General features: G+C 34.0%; 2 protein-coding genes across 12 annotated transcripts; both read left to right on the top strand.

Moving 5' to 3' along the window:
* Nucleotides 1-3,909: 3,909 nt before the first annotated feature.
* Nucleotides 3,910-9,092, top strand: LOC103501668 (uncharacterized). Of its 8 annotated transcripts, none has more exons than XM_051090397.1 (5): nt 3,910-4,057; nt 4,185-4,266; nt 4,788-4,979; nt 5,086-6,929; nt 7,032-8,382. In XM_051090397.1, exons 3-5 carry the CDS (start codon nt 4,956-4,958, stop codon nt 8,179-8,181), a joined length of 3,018 nt encoding a protein of 1,005 aa, XP_050946354.1. In that variant the 5' UTR covers nt 3,910-4,057; nt 4,185-4,266; nt 4,788-4,955; the 3' UTR covers nt 8,182-8,382. The 8 variants fall into 8 exon arrangements, 7 of the variants coding, with proteins under 7 accessions (XP_050946354.1, XP_050946352.1, XP_008463542.1 ...); XM_051090395.1 differs by having other exon boundaries at nt 4,881-4,979; XR_007823765.1 differs by adding an exon at nt 8,731-9,092 and having other exon boundaries at nt 3,989-4,266; nt 4,881-4,979; nt 7,032-8,650.
* Nucleotides 9,093-22,594: 13,502 nt separating this feature from the next.
* Nucleotides 22,595-27,894, top strand: LOC103501670 (uncharacterized). Of its 4 annotated transcripts, none has more exons than XM_008465323.3 (7): nt 22,643-22,810; nt 22,949-23,043; nt 23,616-23,796; nt 23,883-24,033; nt 24,186-26,184; nt 26,853-27,059; nt 27,144-27,894. In XM_008465323.3, the coding sequence occupies exons 3-7, from the start codon at nt 23,691-23,693 to the stop codon at nt 27,459-27,461; spliced, it is 2,781 nt and encodes a 926-aa protein (XP_008463545.1). In that variant the 5' UTR covers nt 22,643-22,810; nt 22,949-23,043; nt 23,616-23,690; the 3' UTR covers nt 27,462-27,894. The 4 variants fall into 4 exon arrangements, with proteins under 4 accessions (XP_008463547.1, XP_008463544.1, XP_008463545.1 ...); XM_008465326.3 differs by having other exon boundaries at nt 23,616-23,781; XM_008465325.3 differs by lacking the exon at nt 22,949-23,043 and having other exon boundaries at nt 22,595-22,810; nt 23,616-23,781.
* The last annotated feature ends 52 nt before the right edge of the window (nt 27,895-27,946 follow it).

Consider the following 27,946-nt stretch of genomic DNA (forward strand, 5'->3'; position numbering starts at 1 on the left):
AATTTGTTATTTATTATTATTATTATTATTATTATTCTTTTTAATCAAATAATTTAGTGGTTTCTATTTGTTTATATATATATATATATATATATTTTTGAAATTTGATTGTTTTTCCTCACTCTTTTTTTTTTTTTTTTTAATTTCAATTTTTATAGTTATTCCTATAGCTTGTTAGGGTGGGGATTCGACTCAAAGAGGTTTTTTTTTTCAATTTAATTTAGCATATTATTTAAATCTTAACATTAAAAGTGTTAAAAAGATAAAATTAATTTTCGGCTGTCATGTAATCTTAGATATAAGGTACAATTACATGAATTGGTCTAAGATTCAACTGGTCATAAAAACATAGGATTAGTTGTTCATGACATAAAAGTTTGTAAGCTAAGTTGAAACTTAACTTGGTCATGAAACTCTTTTGTTTACTCGTATTTAGCTAACAACACAATCTCATTTATTTTCAAAAGTCCTCACTAATTTTGCATTGTGAGTATTGTTTAAGAAATAATTGAATCTTATCTAATCTCTTATGATGCGATACTTGACTTACTATCTAAGTTTATTACTTTTTTAATGGTACATGCTTGCACCAAACCGCGATAAATTACATTTTTGTTATTCATATTTATTTGGTCGATCGATGTGCTAAGGAGAATATTTATCTCTTCAATTTATCCTTTACTTTTTAATAGGTGTCCATCATGCTCTCTTAAATTTACTAACTTTGTGAGTTGGTGTTTTGCAACTCGCCAATCTCAACAATGTTCATTATTGAAGTTTATACAATTATTGAGAAACTTTATCTTTCTCTCTTCATTTTCTTGTTTATTTGTAGAACTTTATCCTTGTAACTTTGCGCCTAATAGATATCTTCAAATTTAATAATTCAAAACACCATTTGGAGAGAGGTATGGAAAGAGAGAAGTAGTAAATAGTTAGACAGTACACCATCAAGTAACTATATTTTGTTTGTACCTTTTGGTTTTCATTTGTTTAATTGGTTGATTTTTTTATTTTTTTCATGTAAAAATAAAAGTTTGGGTTATTTCATAAAAAAAAAAAATATTAAATTATGTCATATTTGGAGCTTGAGAATTTAAAAACTTTGTCGATGAAGAGGTAGCACATGAACCTTTGGGAAGAGAAGTGATTTATGATAGTCTATGTTTGGTGTGCAGACTATAAATAGTTTGTATTTGAAGTGCAGATTATCATAATCTACGTTATTATAACTGTGTTTGAGGTACAGACTATTATACTTTGATTTTTACAACTTTACTTTTTTAAAAATATATATCGTAGATCCAATACACAATTTTCATAAATTGATTTTATTAAATAAATTTTGATTATGATATTCATTCAATAAATTTAACATCAATCGTGATGTTTCATGAATTTTTTCATGCATATATATTGTACATCGAATTAAGTAAGCTTCTAATTATGACTTTCCTAGCAATAATTTAAGCTTCGATATTGCGTTTGTTGCCACGTACCCGAGAAGAGGCGGAGCAGCTGATGTACTTAAAAAGTGGTTAATTTTAAAAACAAAAAAAGGGGGTCGCCACCAATCTTTTTTAAGATGTGATTGGACACCGAAATAAAGTAAATAATTTTAAATAAAATAAAAAAAATTCTGCAAAAAATTAGAGTTAAGTTCGGGAGTGAATTGTGTACGGGGAAGGTGTTAGCAGCTCGTAACACCCATTTAGAAAACGATGCCAAATTTAATGTCTTTAATAAAACTCATTTAATATTTTTTATGTCTTATTTCAATTCTCAAACACTCAAAAATTTGAGACAATGATACCATAAAATAAGTGGAATATATTCAATTAATTAGGCTATATTAAGGAAAATTCCTCAATGAAAAATTATTACAATTTATCAAATTCTATCCTAGGCTAGTTTTTGAATAATTTTTTTTTTTAAACATTGGTTAAATTCATTTTTTATTGGGATCAATATCTTCGAGAGTCTGAGATTTGATCCACAGCTTAAGAATCTAGAAATAATTAGTTGTTTACGTAATAAAATTCTTTTTTAAGTTTTAGTATATGTGAGATATTCGATGATACTTATATGAATGGTTATTGTTTATTTTAACCCAACTCTATTTAAATTGAAAAAATGTTTGGTTAGAAGTGTAGAGTTATATATGATATTTGGTAAAGTTTTTCTTAATTCTAAAATAATATTCCATCTGTTCCTATGATAATTATCGGGAAACTTACGTAAATATAACAAAACACCAAACTATTTACGTCAGTTTTTAAATATTTCAGGTTTGCTCTTCCATCTTTCTTTTTGTCATTAGTCTTCCTCTTGCTATTTCTTTCATGGTGTGATTTCTTTCATCGTCTTGTGATTTCGTCTTTTTTTTTCCTAATTTTTTACTCCAATTTCTTTTCATTATCTTTCTTATTTTCAATTCTTTATTTACGTCGTTTAATCTTTCGATCGTTTTTTTTCCTCTTCTTTTTTTCGCTTTTTTATCGTCTGTCTACTTTTCCTCTCTTTTTCTTTTTCACTGCGATTTCTTTTCATTGTCTTTCTTCTTTTCCTTTCTTTTTACACCGTGTACAAAAAATGGCATAATCTAAAGATCGTGCATTAAAAATCTTGAAAAAAAATCATGAAGTAACCAAATGTAAACTATTGTGTAAAAAATAAACAATCCTGTAAAAAAAATAAAAGATTGTGTATAAAGAATATAAATTATTTAGATTGGACCAGACAAATGTAAACAATCGCGTAAAAAAAAAAAAGTAAACGATCGTGTAGAAAAAACAAGCGTGTAAAAAATGATCGTGTATCAAATTTTGAAAAACAAACAAAATTAAATCATGGAATTGAAAAGATAAATTGTAGCCATATCTAAACGGTCGCATATAAATTCAGCATATCTAAGCGATTGCGTATAAATTGTAGCCATATCTGAACGATTGCATATCAAACAATAACCATAAACGATCATAATTATATTACACGGATGTTATTGACGACGTGGTTGACGGGATATTTTTGTATTTTAGACGTGGGCCTTTGGACTTTTTCCGTTTTTGAAATTGTTTTGTCGTTTTTTATATTTTTGAAAAGATTTGTAACCTTAAAATATAATATAGCGTTTAACTTTGAATTTATTAAACAAAAATAATTATTGAAAGTTATTTGGAAATGTATATATAATATGATGGCCAATAGATAGACCAAATTTACATGTTCAAAAAGTATATAATATCCCACATTCTTCAACCTGTTTTGTTTACATGTATAAAAAATAATTACAAAATGTACATCTATAGATGACCAAGTTCACTTAAAGAGGAGAAAAAAAAAACAAAAAAAAGCTACATAGACCTGCTCCAAAACACAATTCTAGTTCCAAGTTTGTTTTACATCTTTCTCCAAAATTCGATAGATTTTTGTTCGACCACTTTCTTTTGTATTTCCCTCTTTACCATGATATGAACTTTTCTATTCGAGTTCCAAAGAAGATTTACAGGGAACTCATATACGACTCACCAAAAAAAAAACCATCAAGACAATATATAACTTGAGTGAAACGGACGAAAATGAAAGAAATACAAACGATTATCCACTCACGATAGAGTGTAAATAAAACAATGATATGTGAATGATTGGAGGTGGAAATATAGTTCAAACAAAATATGTATATATATAATTGGTCTCTGACATCCATAGAATCATAGAATGTATTTCATGATTTAAAAAAAAAATTAAGTGGTTCAATAATAAGATTCAAAATCAGAAATTAAAAAACTAGAGCTTATCCTCCTTAGATCATACACTTAAATTTAATATAATATGTAACGAATAAGCATAAATATATAATATAATGTATGTTGGCCTCCAAAATCTTCTTTTTTATATCCGGACTCCATTCTCAATTATTGTAGGCTGTTATGTTGGAACCTCCAAGTCCAAATTATATATATATAGAGAGAGAGAGAGATTTTGATTAGAAAAAGAAACGAGAAGAAAAGGAAAGCCCTAAGGTAATCCTCAGCAGAAAACTCTCCATCTCCCGAAGGTAATCTCATCGTTGCTTCTATCTCCCTTCTTCCTACGGATTCCGAATCTATATAATAATCCTCCATTTGGGTTTCTCATGATTCTGCTTTCATTCTTCCATTCTTACTCTCTCCCCGTATCATCAGCAATTCAACCACCTATTAGGTCCGCGCTTCGGCACTGTTCGCATCTCTGCCTTAGGATTACCAATTTCTTTGAATCAGCTGAGTATGTTTCTTTCGAGGCAGACGCTAGTTTTATTCAAGTTTCAGTTGTTGGTTGTACATCAGTTGTTCAAATACTGGAATGTCTTCTACCAATTTAATCCAATTCCATATCAAGTGATTTTGTTGGTTATATGTGGAATATGTTTGCGTTATGGGGGTTTATGCTTCTTTTATTTTCTTCCTTTTATTTTTATCATCAATTTTGTCTTCTTTGTCCATTTTATGGGATGAATTGACAAGTTTTGGCGTGGATATCAGATTGTGTTTAGTTGCTCTTGGACTTAATAATGTTATGCCCAAAAGTTCTCTGCTGGAGTTTGATATAGGGTTCATTGTTTTGGGTTTTCCCTGATCTAATCTCGAGGGGTGGAGCGTCTGAACCTTTGTGCTTAAAGTTTAAACATAAGAACTTGGAAATATGTTAGGATGGGCATGCGGGATTTAAGATTTGGATGCTGGTTTTATGATATTTTCGCGATGGAACCGTGCTGCATCGCTGATTTCTTTAGTTTTTGCTTGCAGATTAATTGGTTATTATGACACGTCTGTCGTCTGCTATCTTGCATATTGAATCATTTTGAAGATTACTAATGTGTTAGTATCCGTACGGTGCAGAATTTGAGAGTTTGGTGTTGGATTAAACTGATAAAAGACCAAGAAATTGTGTTGAGCCTCTTAGGTTTTGGAATAATGACCGTTCCAGAAAGTGAAGAGGTGCTTAATATTCTTCTTTGATGTTCTCTGGATTTTGAAGACCTTGCAAGTTTCTTCTTGGATGGTTTTAATTATCGTCAGTAAATGTTTTATTGGCACTATGCAGGTTGATTTTAAGCGCATTGGGTTGTCAGCTAGTGATTATGATGCAAATATTCCTATCAAGAAAAGGAGATTTCTGGGAGTGCAGTTAACTCCATCTCCATCTAAAGATATATCTTCATTCCATTCAGATGGAGATTTATTGAAGGTTGAGCAGCCATCTCCACCTAAAGGTGTATCTTCTTTTAATCACAATGAAAATTTAATAAAGAGTGAGGAGCCGATTTTATCTGTGATAATAGTTTCAAGTTCTAGTGCAGTCACAAGTTGTGCATTGTCGAACAATAACCAGGACAGTGTTTCTGAAAAGAAGAAAGGAAAATCTGATACTGATTCATGCTGTGTGGATATAGTCCGAAGCGATACTGGAACAGCAGGAGTCAAGTTTCAAGAACCCGGTTTCGGAAGACATGCTTGTACTGATGGTTTTGTTGAATGTGAAGGTAAATCTGTAGAACATACTGATCATGCATCACCAGTGATCTGTGGGGGGTTGAAGTTGTCGACTAGCCTTGACTCTGATCATTTTGCTGGTAACAAGGAGGAAGAAATTGATGTAAAAATGCCTGAAGAAAATTGCAGCCCTCCAATTTGTCAACTTGGAGGAGGAGGTGGAGTATCAGTAGGTTTGAAGGGACATATGGATCTGAAATTAGTTCCTGAAAAGAGTGATTTGAATTTCCTGAAGCAGAATTCTATGGAACCTGTGTTACTAGACTTCGCTTTAAACAATCAAGGAAGTAGCACCCAATGTGTCAAAGGTAACGTAGGGTTTGATTGTGATGGTTCCTTTTTGCAGTCGAACAGGGAAAAATGGGATCTAAATACTTCAATGGAATCATGGGAGGGTTGTACTAGTGGTGATGATCCTGTAGTGCAGATATCCACCACTCGGACAAATACAACTACTGAAACTTATGCTTGCTCATCTGAAATGGTTGAAAGTGACAGTCCATGCAGAAAACAAACCCTTTTAGATAGTGAAGATAAAGTTGACTCTACAAAAGAGCATCTTCATTTAAGTCTTGATTCATCTTATCTGAAGTCTGTGCTTGATGAAGATCCTTACATTTCTGAATATGAATCAGATGGCAACTGGGATATAGCTGAGACTGTTGATGATAATGATAATAATGTAGAAGAAGACTATGAAGATGGGGAGGTCCGGGAAACAATGCAGGAAAATGAAGTAGAAGTCCATGTACACGAGAAAAGAGAAATTGAGCCCTTGGATCATGCTGGTTGTAATGAAGAAAAGATCAATTCTGTTGGATTACTGGATCATGAATTTTTTACTTTAGGCCCCCAGGAACAGGAAACTAAATCAGAAAATCTGGATTATAGAAGTGAAGATGAAGTTCAGACCACAACTAAAAGTAAATCTTATGAGCAAGAAAATGAAGATCTTTGTGTGAAAGAATTGCATGCTGTAGAGAACGCTATAAGTGAGGATGTAAACATATCTGCGAAGGCCACAGGAAGAATCCAATTATCCCAATATGATAAAAAGGGCAACTTTGAGGGACAGGGCACTGCTGACAAAATCATCAATGAGGAACCGATTCCTACATTTTCTCAGGATGAGGTGGAGAATGCTGTAGCAGTAGATGTAGTGCAGAATAGGGATCTAACGTTGCCTACTGTAAATGAGTCTGTAACCAGAGATGATACAAAGGATATTAATGGAGGCACTAGAAATAGTCGAATAATTAATTTTAATCGAACATCTACTGATTCAACTCCTTGTAAGGCAAAATCTAGTTTTGTTAGGCCAGTTTTATCACATAAGGATAGAGAGTTTGTACCCAACATGGGAGTTGAAGAAGCAAATATGAAACCTCAAGAAAGGTGATTATCAGTTACTTGATTTCTTCTATTAATTTTTCTTTCTAAACTTGTTTTAACTGCTCTTATGTCTTTGTTTATCTTGTCTTTTTCTCTTTTTGCTAGAGATGACGTGTACAGTAATATTACCAAGAAAATTTCTATAGACAAACGCCAGGGTCCACCTCCGTTGATGGGTTTTAGTCATAGAAGAGGGAGATATACTAATAGGCTGGACAACCGATCTGAGGAATGGGATTTTGGTGCCAACTTTTCTCCTGAAATATACAGTGAACAACAGATAGATTACCATGTTGCTGGTTTTGATAAAAACCGATATAAGATTATACCTGATGGTCCATTTGGTGGCGCTAATCGTCGTGGTAGAGAATTGGTAGAGGACGAGGAACCTTTTTTTTTCCATGGGCCCTCAAGGAGGAAGTCACCTGGAAGAAGACATGGCCACAGTGTACGAGGTGGAAAAATGGTTAACAGAATGCCTAGAGATTTTAGTCCAGGTAGATGCATGGATGAAGGTGGCTCTTTTGATAGACAACATGGTGAAAAGTTCACTAGGAGTTTTGCTGATGATACAGTGGATGGGATGTATCCACGGCCTCAACCTCCATATGATGTAGACAGACCTTTTTTCCGAGAAAGAAGGAACTTTTCATTCCAAAGAAAAACTTTTCCCAAAATTGATTCTAAATCTCCGGTAAGATCCCGAGCTCGTTCTCCCAGCCAATGGTTCTCTTCAAAAAGATCTGATAGATTTTGTGAACGTCCCAACATGACACATCAAAGATCTCCAAATTATATGACGGATAGGATGAGATCTCCTGATCAGTGTTCTATACGTGGATATATGCCAGGCCAAAGACAAGGATTCCGTTACCTTTCACCACCCGATGAATTGAGAGATGTGGGTTCTGCACCTGACCATGGCCATATGAGGCCTTTTATCCCTAACAGGAATCAAACTAAAAGATTACCACTTAGAAACAGAAGCTATGATGCTATAGATCCTCGAGGAAGGATTGAGGACGATGGACTGTTTTATGGTCCTGTACGTTTGGGTCAATTGACTGGGTACAATGGTGGCAAACCAGATGACGATGAAAGAAGATTTAACGAGAGACATGAACCTCTTCATTCTTTTAAGCATGGATTTCGTGATTCTGATGGTGATAGATACCGAAACAAGGGGGAGGATTGTTCTAGGCCTTTTAGGTTTTGTGCAGAGGATGACCCAAGAATTTCATGGAAGAGAAGGTAGTCAGGGAGAAAGACTGAGTTAAGGATCTCTACCAAGGGAGTGGAGAATGCTTTAGACTAGGCCATTCTGTTAGTTTAATTTTGAGGTTTTGTAGGTGATATTTTATGGTGCAAAGGGGGCCATTTTTTGTTCTCCTTTGTTTTATTTCATAATTGCAACTGTAAAAAGTTCCATTTCTATGCAGAAAAGTATACTTCTCAACTTCTATTGTGACTTCAAACTGATTAAACTGCTATGAAAATTTTGTTCTCTAAAACGTTAGAATCTTATTTATGATTCTGACAGAGAAATTCAGTTGAGATGGGAAGTAGATCAAGTGGGGTTGTTTCCCTTTCTAATCTCCACAAATGGTTTGCGATTCTTTTAACAAGTGTTATGAATTTATTCTTTTAATACAATTCACTGATTTACTATTGAATTTGACAGCCATATCTAGATCATGGAAGTGCAAGGGGAGGCTGTCTCTAAGGTATTCTTTTCTTGGACCAAGTTACATTTCTACTCTTCTATGCCTTCTGCATCTCTTCCATCTTTACTGTTCCACTTCAGTACTGGAGTTGGACCTTGGCCAGTTGGTCCTCGAAATTGTTGCCCTCCAAACCCAAGTTCTGAATCGGAAGTAGGAGATTTCGGATCTGCTCTTATCACGAAGGTTAGAGGCTTCGGCTTTGAATTGGAAGGAAATGTGAGAGAGTTGGGGAATTGCAGTGAGGAGATGGAATGGCCCCCATGGGAGGCGACACATGAGCTTGAGGATAAACTCACCCCTCTGTGCTTGCTGTAACCGTTTGGACCTTATATTGCTGCTTTTCCTTTTTGTATTTTTGTTGCTTTCTTTAAGTTAATGGGTTCCTTTCTTTCTTTGTTTCTTTGTTTTTTTATTCGAATAAAATAAATTAATGGTTTCTATTTGTTTTGTTTTGTTATATTTTTGTATATATGTGTGTATATTACTTTGGTCCTTATAATTTTGAAAATGGATTGTTTTTGTTTACTCTTTTTTAATCTCATTTTTTTAATACCTTTGCAGGCCACGTTTACCGGTCCGTAATGGATAAAAATTTATATGGATAAAATCAACAACTTTTATTGCATAAAAATGAAAGAATACAAGGACATAAAAAACACCAGCCCACAAAAGCGACCCTCCTAAAGAAAGGGTTCCAACTAAGCAAAATATTATCTAGTGAGTAGTTGGTTTCGAAGGCCAAAGTGAAACCTGAAGCCTCACTAATTACCAAATCTACTAGGGTGGTAAGTGGTTATCCAAACCTCCAAAAACCTATTGCTTCTCTCCCCTCAAAATGTCCCTCGACACAGCACAGCTTGGAAACCACAACAAACGGTCTCTCTCTGGAAATCATATGGAGGACGAACTCCCAAATCATTGCCCGAATATCCCTCTGGTGATAATTAGAACGCCAAACTCCTGCATGAAACAAATCCACAGACATCACATCATCCCCAAAGAAGGTGATTAGGTTTTCCTCTACCTCCTGACAGAGTACAACAGAAAGGACCTATCATTGAGCTTTATTTCACGTTCATCGATCTTCATGCTCCTTCCAATGCAGTTAAGCTCTGTTCCAGATCTAAGAGTTGTTCTCTTCACAATCATCTCTCAAATCTGTCCACAAACTCTGTGAATTGAAAGATCTCTAGTCATGGTGAGCGGCCTTTTTCTTTGGGATCTTTATTTTGGAACTGGATTTTTTTGCACACTGTACATTTTTGTTTTCTCTTGATTGTGCAGATTAAATTTCTGTCCTATTTTCTATGGAGCAGTTTGAATTGAGAATGAGCTGATCTTGCTTCTTAAGTGATTGACTTTCATTTTAATTCCTACACTATGATGAACCCTTTTAGTTTTGTCTCTTAAGAGTTATGGATAATTGCTCGAAACCAATTGTGTGGTTTCTCTATTTAACTTTTAGGATTTTGGGTTTGTTATTGAAACTTGGGGACGAGGAGCAAATTTTCCTTCCAAGAAAAAGAAGTTGAAAACAGGGTAATAAATTTGAAAACTCAGGGATCTCGGAGTCAAACCTTCATTTTTCCCACTACTTATATTATGAATATAAGTCTGGTTTTATGCATTTTTTCTCTCAATGAGTGTAGTTTTTTCTACTTCTAGCTGGTTGGATGTTTTTTCTGTATTGGTGGGATGAAGGCAAAAGTTCTTAATTTGCTTCACTTTAATATGTTAGTATCCTTATCAGAATTTGAAAGTGACATCACAGAAGTTAGTGAGAATTTGGTGTTGTTGGATTAAACTGATTGAAGACCAAGAAACTGTGTTGAGCCTCTGAAGTCTTGGAAACTATGTCGTGCAAGTTTCTGGATTTTGACGTTTTCTGGATTTTGAAGGTCATGCAAGTTTCTTCTTATATGGTTAGAATTATTATCTGTCAATGTTCTTTTGGCACTATGTCGGTTGGTTTTAAGTGCATTGGGTTGTTCGCTAGTGATTATTATACAAGTCTTCATATCAAGAAAGGAGATTTCCGGTAGTGCAGTTTCCTCCTTCTTCATCTAAACATATATCTTCAATCCATTCAGATGGAAATTTATTGAAGGCTGAAGCCTTCTCCACCTATAGATTTATCTTCTTTTAATCGCAGTGAAAATTTAATAAAGACTTAGCAGTTGATTCTATCTGTGACAATTGTTTCAAGTTCTAGTGCAGTCACAAGTTATGCATTGTCAAACAAGAACCAAGACAGTCTTTCTGACAAGAAGAAAGGAAAATCTGATACTGATTCATCATCTGTCTAGAGCGATGTTGGAACAGGAGTCAAGTTTCAAGAATTCAGTTTGGGAGGACATGCTTGTATTAAGTCTTGCTTCATCTTATTGAAAACCTATGGGGCCCTTATATTTCTGAATATGAATCAGATGGCAACTGGGATATAGCTGAGGCTATTGATTGTAATAATAATAATGTAGAAGAAGACTATCTATGAAGATAGGGAGGTCCAGGAAACAATGCAGGAAACTGAAGTAGAGGTCCATGTATATGAGAAAAGAAAAATTGAGCCTTGGGATCATGCTGGTTGTAGTGACAAAAAGATTGATTCTGTTGGATCGCTGGATCATACTTTTTTTTGCTTTAGGGGTCCTCTGGAACTGGAAACTAAATAAGAAAACAGGGATTATTGAAGTGAAAACGATGTTCGAACTTCAACTAAAAGTAAATCTTGTGAGCGAAAATGAAGATCTTTGTGTGAAAGAATTACATGCTGTAGTGAATACTATTAGTGAGAAGGTGGCAGGAAGAAGCCAATTGTCTTGGTATGATAAAAAAGGACAACTTCAAGGGCCAGGACACTTCTGGCAAAATCATTGATGAGGAACTCATTCCTACATTTCTCAGGGCGAGATGGAGAATGCTGTAGCAGTAGACGTAGTGCAGAATAGAGAATAGGAAGATCTAACTTTGCCTACTGTAAAAGAGCCTGTAAATGTTGATGATGCAAACAATATCAATGGAGGCACTACAAATAGTCTGTAATCTTAATCAAGCATCTCGTTATTCAACTCCTTGTAAGACAGAAATTTAGTTTTCTCAGGTCAGTTATATCACTTAAGGAGGAAGTCCACTGGAAGAAGATGTGGACCTAGTGTACAAGGTGGAAAGATGGTTTACGGAATGCCTAGAGCTTTTAATCCAGATAGATGCATGAATGAAGGTGGCTCTTTTGATCGACAACGTGGTTAAAAGTTCAGTAGGAATTTTGCTGACGACACTGTGATCTAATGTATCCACGGCCTCAACCTCTATTCGACATAGACGTTTCTTCCGGGATATAAGGAACTTCTCCCAGAATTAATTCTAAATCACCATAAGATCCTGAGCTCGCTGGAGATTTAGAATTCATTTGGTGATTCTGATGGTGAGAATTTCGAACAAGTGGGGAGGATAGTTCTAGGCCTTTTAGATTTTGTGCAGAGAATGACCCAAGAAGTTGATGGAAGAGAAGGTAGCTTTCGGGGAGAGAGCCTGAGTTAAGGATCTCTACCAAGGGAGAGGAGATTGCTTTAAAATAGGCCATTCTGTTAGTTTAACTAGATGTTTTGTAGGTGATATTTCATGGTGCAAAGGGTGGACATTTGTTCTTTTTTGTTTTATTTCACAATTGCAATCGTAAAAAGTTATGTTTCTTTGCAGAAAAGTATGCTGCTTCTCAAGTGCTATTGTGACTTCAAACTGTGACTGAACCACTACGGAAAATTTTCTCTAAAAAGTTAGGATATTTCTTATGATCTTGGCAGGCAAGTTCAAGTTGAGAAGGGAAGTATATTAAGTGGGATAGTTTCCTTTTTAATCTCCACAAGTACTTCGCAATTTTTTCCAAAATTGTTATAAATTTTGTTCTTTTGATACAAATAATGTATCCACTGATTTACGGTTGAATTTGATAGCTATTTCTAGAGCATGGAGAAGCACAAGGGGCCTAAGGTATGCTTTGCTTTGACCAAGTGACGTTTCTTTTCTCGCCTATCTATGCTATATCTATAGTTATCATTTGGTTGCATATATTGTGACTAAATAGTAAATAGTAGTACTAAAATGAACTCTGCTTGTGTAATTTAACTTCAGTTTGGAAAAATAGTAAAATAAATTTGAAATTATACAAATGGCAAAATAAAAAAAAAATATGTTTAAAACGAAAAATATAGAATGCTAATAATAACCCTACCGAATCTTAAACTCCCTTTGAGTTGAATGATATGAATAACCACGCAAAAGTTAAACCCTCCTCCCAAATACACACTATAATCAAATCGAACACCTAGGCAATCAATTAATGACCAGCCAAAAACCAAATCAATCTAATTAACACTCCCAATATTCCCTCTACTTCTTCACGCATGAAACTCTTGAGTTTCTTCCTATCCTTTGTTTTCAAGCCTGAACTAAGACAAAGAAGCCTCCTTTGAAGACAAATAACAGCTTTCAGGAGTTTGTCGGAGTCGATTGTCCGTCATCGTCTAAACAAAAAAACCCTTGATTTGCAGGAGTGTTCGTTGAAGAAGTCGTCCTTGAGGTGGTCATACACCATCCAAAAGAACCTCTGTTGAATTGTGGCTACCATTATTCGTTTAACTCTGTCGCATCTAGTCGTCTGTCGTCCAATAAACAACTGCTCGGCGTTTGTTTTGTTTGTCGGAATCGTGTTTCGCTGTTGTAATTGTTCATTTGTCGTCTACAAAATAGCAGTCACTATTCATTATGTCGTTCAACGTTTAGTTTGAGATCGAAGGTAAGGTTTCTAAACTATTAATTTTCCTTTATAAAGTAATGCCTCAATTTTTTTTATAAATTTGATATTAAAGATATGTTGCTAGAACATATGCTTGGTCGTTATAGGTTAGAGAAATAACTACATAAATAGCAAATTATAAACGTTAGTTTGTAGAAATAAAATAATATCTTACAAATTGATTACCACATCCTTTTCATTTGCGAAATGGTTTCATTAATGAAAAATACAGCAGAAGAGGCAGTCGAGGAATTCATAGGAATGTTGATGAAGGCATGATATGCCATTTTAGTTGAATTTTTGGCTTAGAAGACTAGCACTGCACTAGGCTTACCAAAGGAGAAAAATTAATAAAAGATAACCACGTAATGGAAGAAAAATCCATTGGATCAAAATTTGATTTTGGAACTCTCCATATCAGATTATAAAAGTTTAATCTAATCTATGAGCATTGAAAGGAAACATTGAAAGGAAACATGATTTCAAAACACAGAAAGACAACAGTTCGAGTAAACGAAAGAAAATAAAAATTGCAAACCCAATAGAGAGTTACTTGGAAGAATCGAGGGATAAGTAGAGAGAATCGAGAAAAGGGTGAGAATTGGGTTGGTTGTTTGTTGGTCATTTTGGTAATTTTACTTGAAGATGAGTTCAACAAAAGTTAGAAAACTTAAGTTTTCGAAAGTTAAAGCCAAAATTTGGCTTTTATTTTGGTCTCCCAAAGTAGGCAATCTGTACAACAAAACCCGAAGATAAAAGGGGTGAATCTATTTAATGCATTTCTTAAGAACCAATAGGCAAAATTCTTCGAAGAGATTGAATTATGAGATCGTGTGACATTCTCCATCCAATAGTTTTTCTGTCCGATTGATGCCTTATATCTTGTTAGTTCTCTCTACTAAAATAAATCTCTGTAAACATGAACTTTATAAATTGTGAAAATATATTTATGTAGCTTTGAAGCATTAAATTTATGGTTTATTGAGAGTAAATGAATGGAAACAAAATGAAAAACCAAAAAAGTTCAAGGATTAGTGTTAGATTTAGTAGGGGTTTGCTTTTGGAGTATTTTTGGAAAGAATAATATGAAAGATTTTATTTCTTAATCTTTTCTTTTCTTATTCCTATTGAATTCTATTTATTCTCTCCTTTTGTATCTATTGTATTTATTCATAAAATAAGTAACAAAACTAAAGTATCATGATTTTTCTTTCGATTTTTGAGTTTTCACGTCAGCCTCGTGGTGGTGTTAATTGATTTTAATATGGTATCAGAGCAAAGTAATAATGACCCTAGAAACTAACCTAAGAGAAACCTAGATTGACAGTAAACCCACAGAAACCATCGATTTACCTATCGGGAGTAGTCTCGCAGCCATACACGACACCGTCTAACCAGAAAGTGACTCACACGCCACTCTTGTTCGGCATGTGGGCCCGCGCGTCGATGTCGTTTCATCTCACCGTCTAGCCCATTCCACTCTATGCGCTGTCGAATGTCCAATTGTCACACCCTTTCGGCCATCTGCATTCCCACGTGTCGCTTATGCCCTTCGGGCAGCAACCCTTAACTGTAAATATGTCAAATCTGTACGGTAAGAATTCGTTGTATGTTGACCCTTTACGACAACCGTTGTTTTCTGGTAATCGGATTGATCAACCCCAGAATAAATCGAACATAGAAGCGGGCGAGTCTTTGACACATTCCAAACCAACTGAGTTGTCGATGTATTCCAAGAATCCAGTAACTTTATTCCCTGATTTACCGTCAAATTATATAACTAGCTCTTTGGGTTCGTCTACAGGAAACTTTTCAGGTGAAAAATTAAATGGGCAAAATTATTTCTCTTGGTCCCAATCAGTAAAGATGTTCTTCAAAGGTCGTCACCAATTCGACTTTTTAACTAGAGAGACTGTACGTCGTCCACCAAGTGACGCCTTGGAACAACTCTAGAAAGGGGAGGACTTGCTTACTCGGTCCATGCTGATTAATAGTATAGAACCTCAGATTGGTAAGCCTCTACTATATGCAGCCACAACAAAAGATTTGTGGAATACAACTAAGATCTTTTACATGAAACGATAGAATGCCTCTTGGTTGTATACACTGCGAAAACGAGTCCATAATTGCAAACAAGGGACCCTAGACCTGATTACCTATTTTAACAAGCTCTCTCTCCTCTCGCAAGAGGTGGATTTGTGCAAAGAGACCGTTTGGGACACACCAAATGACGGTACACAATATGTTAAACTTGAAGGGCTGACCGTATTTATGACTTCCTTGTAGGACTTAATCCCAAATTTGATATTGTTTGTGGTCGTATACTCGAAAAAAAACCTTTTTCCTCCCTAATGAAAGTGTGTTTTGAAGTCCGCCTTGAAGAAGATCGCACTAATGTCATGGGTGTACTGACTACATCTACCATTAACTCTACTGCCTTCAGTGCTCGGTCTTCGAATCATGATAGTGACAAGAATAATAGGAAACCAATCCCTGTGTGTGAGCACTGCAAGAAATAATGGCACACCAAGGATTAGTGTTGGAAACTCCACGGTTGACCCTCATGAGGTAAGAATCAGTCCTCCAATGAGAAACAGAACTCAGGACGCGCCTACATTAGTGAGACTACCCTTGCAAGCACTTCTAAATCAATTGGTCCTACTGCAAGCTGCAAAACTCCTACTCTCGATGTCATTGCTTAGTCAGACCAAATTTACCCCTCAGGCTCAGGCTTGTGTGTTTGTTGGGTATCCCCTTCACCAGTGCGGTTATAAATATTTTCACTCATCGTCCAAGAAATACTTTGTCACTATGGATGCTACTTTTTGGGAGAACTGACCCTACTTTCCCGTTGGTCATCCTTAGGGGGAGAGTGTGAGTGAAGAGTCTAACAACACCTCTGAATTTATCGAACCTACTCCTAGTATCGTGTCTGACATTGATCCTCATCCCATAATCCTACCTACAAACCAAGTTCCTTGGAAAACGTATTATAGGAGGAATCTCATAAAGGAAGTCGGGTCCCCTTTTAGTCAGTCGTTGGCTCCAGTCCAAGACTCCGAACCTCCTCGAGATCAAGGTATGAAAAATCCTACAAAACCTTGTTGATGTAAGAAGACTAAGGGTTAATTGGGTAATATTCTAGATTAATTCCCTTTTTACCCTCCAATTGTAATAGAACTCTATAAATAGGAGTCTTTTCCTCTTGTATGAAACACATTAATCATTCTAATAAAAGATCTACATTCTTGGTTCTTGGAGAAATTCTCCTTGAGGTTACTTAGGCTACATCACTTGTACTAAGAATACGGTGAGTGAGAATGACTCTGATGTTGCTGTTCTTGAAAATGTGGAAGAAAAGAACCGTGATGATCAGAACAGAAACCAGTAACAATGAAGCTGAATAAGGTTATACAGGGAAACTTGATGAGTTTGATTCCTCTCTTGACATTCCCAATGCTCTGAAAAAGGTAACAGGTCCTTTACTAAACATCTTATTTGCAACTATGTTTCCTTTTTGATAATTTCTCTCCACAGTTTAGAGCTTTTACAGCAAGTCTTGACTCTACCATAATATCGAAAAATATCTATACTGTTCTAGAGTGTCCTGAATGGAAGAATGTTGTTATGGAATAGATGAAGGCTCTTGAAAAAAATAGAACTTGGGAGATTTGTGTTTTACCCAAGGGACACAAAACTGTAGGATGCAAATGGGTGTTCTATCTCAAATACAAAGCAAATGATACTCTTGATAGACACAAGGCAAGGTTAGTTGCAAAGGGATTGACTCATACCTATGGTCTTGACTATACATAAACTTTTTCTCTAGTTGCTAAGTTGAGTATTGCTAGAGTCTTGCTATCTGTTGCTGTAAACAAAGATTGGTCTCTATGCCAGCTAGATGTTAAGAATGCTTTTTTGAATGGAGACCTTGTAGAGGAAGTCTACATGAGCCCCTGCAAGGATTTGAGGCCCAATTTCGTAAGTAGGTATATGAACTCTAGAAATCCCTATATGGTCTGAAACAGTCTCCTAGAGTGTGGTTTGACAGATTCACTACCTTCGTCAAGTCCAAGGGTACAGTCAGGGGCATTCTGACCATGCTTTATTTACAAAAGTTTCCAATATAGGGAAGATTGTTGTTCTAATAGTTTACGTGGATGACATTGTTTTGACTGGAGATGATCAAACAGAAATGAGTCAACTAAAGCAGAGAATGGGTGATGAATTTGAAATCAAAGATTTGGGAAATTTGAAATATTTTCTTAGAATGGAGGTGGCCAAATCTAAAGAATGTATCTTCGTGTCTCAGAAAAAATGCACCCTTGATTTACTAACCGAGACAGGTATGTTAGGATGTCATCCCGTTGATACTCCTATTGAATTCAACTGTAAACTAGGAAACTCTAATGATCAAGTTTCAGTTGATAAAGAACAATATCAACGCATTTTTGGTAAATTAATTTACTTATCCATACTCTTCCTGATATTTCCTTTGTTGTAAGTGTTGTCAGCTTGTTTGTGCAGGCTCCCTATGTTAACAAAGTTTTAAGATACTTGAAAAATATTCCTGGTAAAGGGTTGATGTTTAAAAAAACCAAATAGAAAGACCATTGCGATATATATTGACTCGAATTGGGCAGGATCTGTTATTGACAAAAAGTCTACCTCCGATTGTTGTACCTTTGTTTGGGGCAATCTTGTAAATTTGAAGAGTGAGAAACAAAGTGTTGTGGTCAGGAGCAGTGCTGAGGCCGAATACAAAACTATGAGTTTGGAAATATGTGAGGAAATTTGGCTCCAGAATGTCTTATCAGATCTTCATCAGGAATGTGAGACACCACTGAAGCTTTTTTGTGATAATAAACCTGCTATTAGTATTGCTAACAACCAGTTCAACATGACAGTGGAAGCATATGCATTCCGTACATTCCTTCGAGTTACAGGCTGTTGATGTTCTCACCAAGGGGCTTCTCAGACCACACTTCGACCTTTGTGTTAGCAAGTTGGGACTCATTGATATTTACGTCCAAACTTGAGAGAAAGTGTTAGAATTAGTAGGGTTTTGCCCTTAGAGTATTTTTGGAAATAATAATATGAAAGATTTTATTTTTTAAATCTTTTCTTTTCTTACTCTTATTGTATTCTATTTATTCATAAGAAAAATAATAAAAACTAAAGTACTGTGGTTTTTCTTCTAATTTTTGGGTTTCCACATAAACCTCGTGTTGGTGTTAATTGCTTTCAATAATTAGAATAATAACTAATCTATTTTTCCCAATTTCGTTGCACGTTTTAGCCTCAGAAGCAATAGTATTGAATGAAGATGACAAACAGCTCTTTGAGGTCCTCTTTCCTTAGCTATAAATCTTTATCTTTCATGCAGATGAGACTCAATTTAATTCATTTGTGAAAATGGTACACTCTTGCCTGCTTTCAACTAAAAAAAGTACTTTTGTTATTCATATCATTACTTTGTTTTATTGCTAACTTGTAATTATTATTTTTCTATTCTTTTTGGTCAATAAAGTTTATACGTAGTTGAATTGGTTTCTAAAGTTTGAAAGGGATATTTTAGTCGCCAAAATTTAATGAAATAATCTAAATAGTTCCCATGGTTGGTTGAAGTTTAGATTGGTGTCGAAATTCCTTTAAAGATCGAGAAGGAATGTTTTAGTTGACCAAATTTAAAAAATGTATTTTAAGTAGTTTGTACGGTTAGTTATCTGTTAGTTGATTAATGAAAATAGATGTGGTTGTTACTTCTTAGTTGAACTATAAATCAATCTACTTTGTTCTACTATTTATCGATGTAATAATGATAAATTTATTTTAAAATATATAATGTATCGTAAATTGCCACTAAATGTTATAATAAGAACCTATCATTAAATCTAATACCTTACAAATTCAGCCTTTTATAAAAGTTCATTAACCTATTGATATACATAATTTACTTTCCTTTTTTTTTTCTTTCATTAATAAACCATAAACTTTCAATATTGTATTAAAATAATATTTGATTAGATTTGATCTATTTTTACACAAAATAGAGACATTGACCTATTAAAACAAATCGAATAAAAATAGATTTAAATACTACGCTATTTTTATTTTGGTTTGTATATTTTATTTTTATCATGTACTCTCAATTTTAAAACGTGTAAAGGATGTTTAGATTGGGATGCACTAAGTATTTGTTTCTAAATATAATTAGTACAACAATGCCAATGCAAATGCCAATGGTATCTATGTATTCATCATGAAAGGTTGTGATTGATTATTATAATTATTAATTATACAACTATTCTTTCTTTTCTTTTCTTTTTTTTTTTTAATAAACAAATTAAATTAAACAAGGGCAACCAGATCCAAATAAATATAGCTGTATTAAAAAAATAAAAAAAAAATTAAATAATTTTATTTATTTTCTATTTTTGGTTCAATGTTGTAGTTATAATTACATGGCCTGTGGATGTGTCTTTTTAGTTGTAAATAAAACGTTGTTTATATATATATATATATATATATATATATATATGTACCCCTACCTCATTGTTATTTTCATTAATATTAATTATTAAGTTTTCATGTGATAAATGTTATATTATATGCATCAAAATTATTTAATACAGAACAGAACTTTAATAAATAAAACCTCATCTCAATACCTTATAATATTACTCTCCACCAAAAACTAAGAGGCCATACATTATTTAACTAAAATAAATTATCAGGGATATTTGTTTTTGTCTTAAAATAATTTTAAGGTCCTTTCAATTTAAGCCTTGAATTAATACTTCAATTTACCCTTTTGTCTATAATGATATTGTGTTAATTGTATAGTTTGAATCGATTAAACTTTTAAAATTTTCATAAACCAATCAATTTAGACAATTGATCAATGATTAACTTTAAAAACTATTCATACATTTATTCTCATGTATAAATTGATGGTCAGAGTTGGTGACATAGATAGTCTTCAATGATGGTTAACCAAAGATGGTTATTGTCAAAATTAGGCATTAATTGAAAATAGTATTAACTAAAGTGATATCGCCAAAGTTGATCATCAAAGTGATCACTAGAGCTAGCCGGTCATATATGTGATAATCGAAGATTATTGTTGGAGATGGCTTCGGAAGAGAGTTGGTTAAAAGGTTGTCTATCGTTAAGGTAACCAAAGTCTGTAGAGGTGTGGTCGGCTCTTTGACACAATTTTTCACATGCTTCAACCGCATAGTGGGAGCCTTAAATATGTCTTTGTTGGTTCACTTTGTGTCACAATCATTTTGGTATTTCAACGTATAAACTTCAAAAACAAAGTTTTAGTCTATCCTCGTATTTATTTTGCTATCCAGCAATAAGTAGGGGTTTGAATATTCCAAACTCTGATATTCAAAGACATAATACATATAAATTACTGTTGGGTTTTCTAAACCTTCGTTCGTATTTCGTATTTCATATTTCATATCTAATGGAATTCTTTTGGTTAAAATCGATTTTTGTTAAGAATTTTTATAGATGTAATGATTTATTTTCTAAATTTTGGTTTTTGTACTTTTTGTTTTATAATAATTTAGTAATTGAACTTTAATTTATAATAATTTAGTCCATATACTTAAAATTTCATAAGTATTTTTCACAATAAAGATGAAATTATTACAAGTCATAAAGTAAAAGATTAAATAAATCATACATAAAGTTGCAAAGCTGAATTGTTACAAAAATGGTTAAATCTTAATATTTTTTTTAAGAGAGCAATTAATGACCCATTTGGATTGACTTAAGAAAAGAATATTTTTGAAGATTTAAACTATTTTTGTAAAAATTGTTTAAAATACACTTAAACAACTGTTACAAGTAGCTTCCAAACACTCTAATTTTTTAAAAAATAACTTATTTCTTAAATTAAATATTTGAAAATTTAATCCAAAACGCCCCAAATTAGGAAAGTTTTAGAGAATGGGCCTAATTTACAACCAATATTTTACAAATATTCTAAATATCAAGTATATTTCATAATTAGATTTTTGCATAAATTTGAGAAAATTTTAACCATTTGATATATACCAATCTTTCTTCTATTAAATTTCTTTCTGTTTTAGGATTAAAAATAAATAAATAAAAATGTGAATCCAAATATGGTATTAATTTGAAAATAACATAATTTTCATATTAGCATCAAGTACAATAGATTTTATTAATATTTCTCCTTTTATGTAAAAAACCATACTTTATTTTCAAATATTACTTAATTAAATTAAAACATTTATTACAAGTTTGTTTTTAGGATGAAAACACTTTTTTGGGTATCAAATATTTTTCATTTGAACTTCAATTCAATTGATTTAATGTATTCTTTATTTTTCTTGTATATATTTGTATGATATTTTTCATTTGTGTTTGTTAATTTAAATGGATGGTAACACCGTTGAAGCACATCCTACAAGAAAGTTGAAAGAAGCCATAGATAAAGAACAACATGGGAGAATGAGGAAAATGTTATTTGAATTTAATTGTCGGCTAATATAACTCATTAGATTGTTTGTGAAAGAAACGGCCGCTTTAAGCTATTAGTGTAATTAAAATAGTTACCGACGTACGAAGTGGAATTATTATGTAAAGTATAGGAGGGATAAATTGTTTACACATATTGACTTAGGAGGTATTTGTTCTAAGAATATTAGTGGAGTGACCTATTTTAGCCCACTCTAAGTTTGGTTCTGGTATTATAATAATATTTATTCTCATTCCCCCTTCTTCCCTTTATCACCACCGAGCAAAAATAGAAAGCTAAGTTAAAATAAAAATTTCAGTAGCAGCCACCACATACAAAAAAAAGTAATATGATTATTATGAGTTACTCATGCTTTTGCTTTTGAGATAGATTAGTAGAAATATATGATTATATGTGTGGTGCTAAATGAAATTAAATGAAAAAAGTGGGATAAGGAATGGAGATTTGGAAGAAAAGAGAATATGGTTGGAGGTATAAAAACCCCCCCGGCGCCTGGCTGTTGGTGTTGCGTTCGCTTTCCTTTATAATCAAACTTAACCGAAACCTTTTGAATTATATTCTGATTTGACATAATTACCCTTTCCCCTCTATTTTCAAAATCAATTTCCCATTCTATCGAATATTACTTCCAACCTTCCTTTTTCCTTTTACTTTTTCCTTCCGCTCCTTCTCTTCCCCCTCCACGCTCCACGCTCCACCCTCCACCCTCCGCCTTCCGCCCTCTTTTCCTCTTCTACTCTTCTTCTCCCCGCTTCTTTTCTCTCTTTTTTCCTTCGATTTTCTTTTTTCTTTTTTAATTCTTACCAGACTTTGTTCTTGGAAATCCCATTCCATTCTTCTCTTTGTAAGTCGCTGACTCTTGTTCTTCTTTTTAAAAAATTTGACTAAACTTACTCTTATTTGATTGTTGAATTTTGTTATTGACTAAACAGTAGTGGAGTGGATTTTGATTGATAATGAGATGTTGGTACTTTATTTTTAGTTTGAGGAGAAGTACAGAATCGGGGTTGGATTGGAATTTGTTTTCCGTTAATTGCGGTGAGATGATATCGGAAACTGAGGTTTGAGGGGGGACAGGTTATTTAGATCTTTTCCTGTTCATTTGTTCTTTAGTATAACACTTTACTTCTTCTGATTCCTGCTTGTTTTTTTCCTTTTGACCCAGCTCACTATGTCATTACCTTTTCTTTCTTCTCTTTGTGAAAATTAATAGGTGGATGGTGAATATGAGATTTCTGGGTTTTCTCGTTTGTATTCATTAATTCTTGCAAATCTTGTTGGCAGCTCGATGGTGTTTGGCTAATTTTATTTTGTTTCTTTTTGGGTTTTCAGTCAATAGACTATTGTTGTAGTACATTGTATCAACAGTACTTTCAGTTTGTGGATTTCTGGCATTTTCTCAGCTTATTTTCTTAACTTGGCATTAACTTTTCTATGGATGTAACTAAATAAATAACTAACTAACTAACTAACTTAGTTCCTTTTTCTAATCATTTTTCTGGTAATTTGTTTTCGTTGGGGTTACATCTATTGGTACAGCTTTACTTCTCTCTCATAATTTATGTACTGCGTATGATCGATGCGTTGCTACTATGATTCTTTTCTTTATATCCACCCATCAATAGTGAACTTTTTTTAATTTGTGGTAGGTTTGGCAGCGAAGAGCAGGGGTCAAGGGCCGTAGAGTTCACCAGTTAAAGTAAGTCCAGTATAGAATTTACACGATGAAGAAATTGTTCTTTTTCAGATCTTCAGCACCTAGCAATGGCAGTTCTGAAGTTTCCCCATCCAAAACAGAAAAACAAGATATCACAGGTCAGCCATTTGAAGGTCGGTTGGACAATGTAGCATGTAGTTACAATAGCTTTTCTTCCAAAAATGAAAGAATGAACCTGATATTGATGAACTGAATGCAGGTACTGGTCTAAGACGAAGTCGCTCACTGTCTTCAGCATCATTGCTTGATAGTGGGAAGCATAAGAGTCCTTCTGGGTCAAAGGATAAAAATAGATCTCCGTATGGTAACTTCATTGACACTTCAGATCAGCAATGTGAACGTTCTAACCGGTAATGCTTAAACCAATTATCTTTCAAGAACAAGATGATAATTTGTTTCCTAGTGCTCTCCATAAAATTGGTGTTCCATTCAAGCCATTTAATCTTTCTTGATCAAATCTTCCATGCTTAAAACTGATTAATCTGGCCTGTGGTGTTTCTAGCTGTCAAACACTACCATTAAGAAGACAGTGTAGAGAAAAAGAATTTGAGATGCCATATAATGATTATGGAGCTGTACCAGAGAGGCCTTGTTCAGTATCTGCTGCTTCAAGCCGAAGTTATGGTGATTCTTCAGGAAATTCTTCCACTTCCTCTAGTAATGTCTCAAGCAAAATCTTGGATCGATATATTGATGATGGAGAGCAACAGGAAGAATCGAGGAAACCCCAAAAGAGTATTCCTCCTAAAAATCACCCTGGACATGGCAGTGGGAGGCGCCCTCCGCGTGGCCGATGTACAGCACCCACTTCGCCAAAATATGTTATTGATGAAAAGACAATGAATCATCCGTTTGAAGAATTTCCAAGTTCAAACTATCACTTCTTTCCTGCAAAGCATGCTGAAAATGGATTTGGGCATGAATCTCCAAGGACCATAGCAAAGAATGTCATTGAGAGACTCTCCCAATCGCATGGAATTCCTAAAACAAATCTAAAGGGATTTGACAACAGTATGCCACCAATCACCGTAGAAGATATAGATGATAGATCCTCAGATGAACATTATGGTTCCAATGTGAATCCACAGAAATTCTATTCAGTAAATGAACCTTTTCAAGCTATTAATAGAAATGACATGGAGGGCTCTGGTTTAGATAGACATAACTTAATAAATCATAATGAAGTGTTAAACCTTGTTGAAACTGAAGAGGATATGGATGGGGAACTCAAGAGGAGAATCAAGGTGGCAAAGGAGAGAGTCATGCGGTTCAGAGAAGAACGTGACCGTGAAAGCTTTCTTCAACTGAGGACAGGAGTTTCAGGTTTGATTCAAATAATTAGACATATGACTGAGGAGAAAATGAGCTTAGCACTTGAGGTTTTAAGTCTTCTACAGTCCCAAATTACTGAAAGGGATTCAGCAAAGGAAGAACTGCAACTGGCAAAGGAAATATTGGATTCTCAAACTAAAAGACTGGACAGAGAAAAATCTGAATTGCAGTCAGAACTGGAGAAAGAGCTTGACAGGAGGTCGAAGGACTGGTCAGTAAAGCTTGAAAAGTACCAGTTTGAAGAACAAAGGCTGCATGAAAGAGTTCGAGAGCTAGCAGAACAGAATGTATCTCTACAAAGGGAAGTTTCTCTTCTAAATGAGAGGGACGTGGAGAATAGAAGCATGATGTCAAATTCAGAGCAAAAAGTGAAGGACATGACTGTCATGGTGGATAAATTACGGGATGAAAACCAAGTTTTGATGCAGAATCTCTCCAACTTGCAGGATAAGTACAAAACTGCTAAAGAAGATAGAGAAACATTCAAGAGAAACTTTGAGGAGAAGGATAAGGAATGCAAGGAACTGTATAAAGCGACGACAAGGTTAACGAGGTCTTGCTGTGACCAGCAGAAAACAATCAGTGGATTGCAGGAAAGGTTTAATCATGAATTAGGGGAGAACACAGAAATTGAAAGGTTCGATAAGCATGTGGCGAAATTGCAGATGGAGCAAATAAGGTTAACTGAAGTAGAATTGGGATTGAGAAGGGAATTAGAATCTTGCAGGTTTGAAATTGATTCCCTGCGGCATGAGAATATAAGCTTATTGAATCGCTTAAAGCATGGGAGGGATGAGAGTGCTTTAACCATCAAGCTGGATGAAGAAATGTTAGCACGTGTCGATTGTCTACAACATCAAGGGCTAACATTGTTAAATGAAAGCTTCCAGTTATGTGCAGAATTATTTGAGTTCACAAAGGAGAAAGTTCATTGGCTTTCAGATAGTATGCAGGGGATGGAAGTGGTGAAAAACAACTTGGATGGGATATATTTTGTTGAATCTGAGATGAAGCTTCAAGGATTGAAGCGTGGAATTGAAAGCTTAAAACGAAGTCTGAAGATAGCATCGTCATTGTTGCATAAGAAATCCAACCTAGCAGCTTCAGAAGTCCATTCTCAGTATGTTGATGCAGATGAGTCGATGCAATTAAATTGTGAAGCTACAGAGGTATGCTACTGAATTTAATATCAAACATCCTTCATGCCGATTTATTTTATTTAAAGTTTGTCTATATTTATGAAATTCGACGAGGGAATTTACTTTTTGTTGACAATCTAAATTTTTTTTATATTTTCACATCCATGGAGTTCAACAAATATATGTTTGCTAGACAACCTAGATATCTAGAAAAATGTTTTCGAGGTATGATCCAGGTAGTGTGAATTCTGAAAAATATTTCTTTTTGTTTTTATTGTAACCAGATTTTGAATTTAAAATTTGAAAATGCAGAATCATATTAAATAAAAGATAAAAACTTTTTGAAATACAATGTGTTATATTACAAACTCAATTCATTTTATTATAATTAAAATATATATGATGTAATGTATTATAAATTAATAATATTTAATACAAATTTTATTAACATAAAACATATTCAGAAACCTATAAACCATTGAGTATGGATAAGTGTCAAGACTAGTTTTATGATTTATGAATATAGTATCAAACGCATTTGAAACCATTATTTGAATTATAATTTAATTTCTGAATATACTGCCAAACACAATCTCCGAAATATGAAATAAAACAATGTTTTCCTTGAATCCAATCCCCTATTTTCAAAATCTCCATCAAACATACCCTTATTTCTTTATTTATTTTCTCTCTTGCAGGATGTTGTAAAATCTGAGCTCAAAGCAGAAAGATTACTAACGAATCTGTTGAGAGAGAAACTTTACTCTAAGGAGCTGGAAATCGAGCAGCTCCAAGCTGAAATTGCAACAGCAGCTAGAGCAAACCACATTCTTAAATGTGAAGTACAAAGTGCACAAGACAACATATCCTGCATTACACACAAGCTTAAGGATCAAAAACTTCAGGTAATTCCTCCATTTTTCATACTCAAACTTATAGCAAGTTAGACTTTTGGTTCCTGTAATGATTCCTCGACTTAATCGATACAGATCTTGAAAAGAGACGAGAATGTGAACCGGCTACAAAATGACCTTGATGAATCTACTACAGAATTAGCGATAATTAGAGGAACTGTGCCAAAGATTTCAGAGGAGAGAGATATTATGTGGGATCAAGTGAAACAATATAGTGAAGAGAATATGTTACTTAACTCAGAGGTCAATCTATTGAAAAAGAAGATTGAAACTCTTGAAGAAGACATACTTCTGAGGGAAGGTCAGATTACAATCCTCAAAGACTCTCTGAGAAACAAATCTTTCGACCTTCTCGGCAATATCGAATCCATAGACGAATTTCTGATACGATGATACCAAGAGAATCAGGCTTATAATCATTAGATGATCTCACTGTTCATAGTCATAATTTTTTAAGGTGCTTTGCCTCTTGATTTTTTTCCTTTTTTTTTTCTTTTTCTGGCACCTTCCTTTCTGATTTGAATCTTCTCCACCATTTTTTCTCTCTTTGTTTTGGTGATTTTAAGTGTAGAGCTTTAAGATGGCAATCTTATGTGTTTTTGTTACCAGAAGAAAGGAGTTGGTGATGAAAATATATAGATTATATAATCATGGAGAAGATTCTGTCTGTAATTATAATCATATTTATATTTGGTGTGTAAGATAACATAAGAACCCTTCAAATGTTGATAGAAAAGATCACTGCCCCATTAATCAGTGACAAACAATCAAATTGGGGATGAAAATTATAGCATCACCCATAAGTACAATTACATTTGGGAAGAAATGTTCTAGCAAGTCCATGTTTGGAAGTATATTGATGTTTCGTTTTAAAAGTG

Source organism: Cucumis melo, chromosome 9, assembly GCF_025177605.1.
Source record: "Cucumis melo cultivar AY chromosome 9, USDA_Cmelo_AY_1.0, whole genome shotgun sequence".
Lineage (NCBI taxonomy): Eukaryota > Viridiplantae > Streptophyta > Magnoliopsida > Cucurbitales > Cucurbitaceae > Cucumis > Cucumis melo.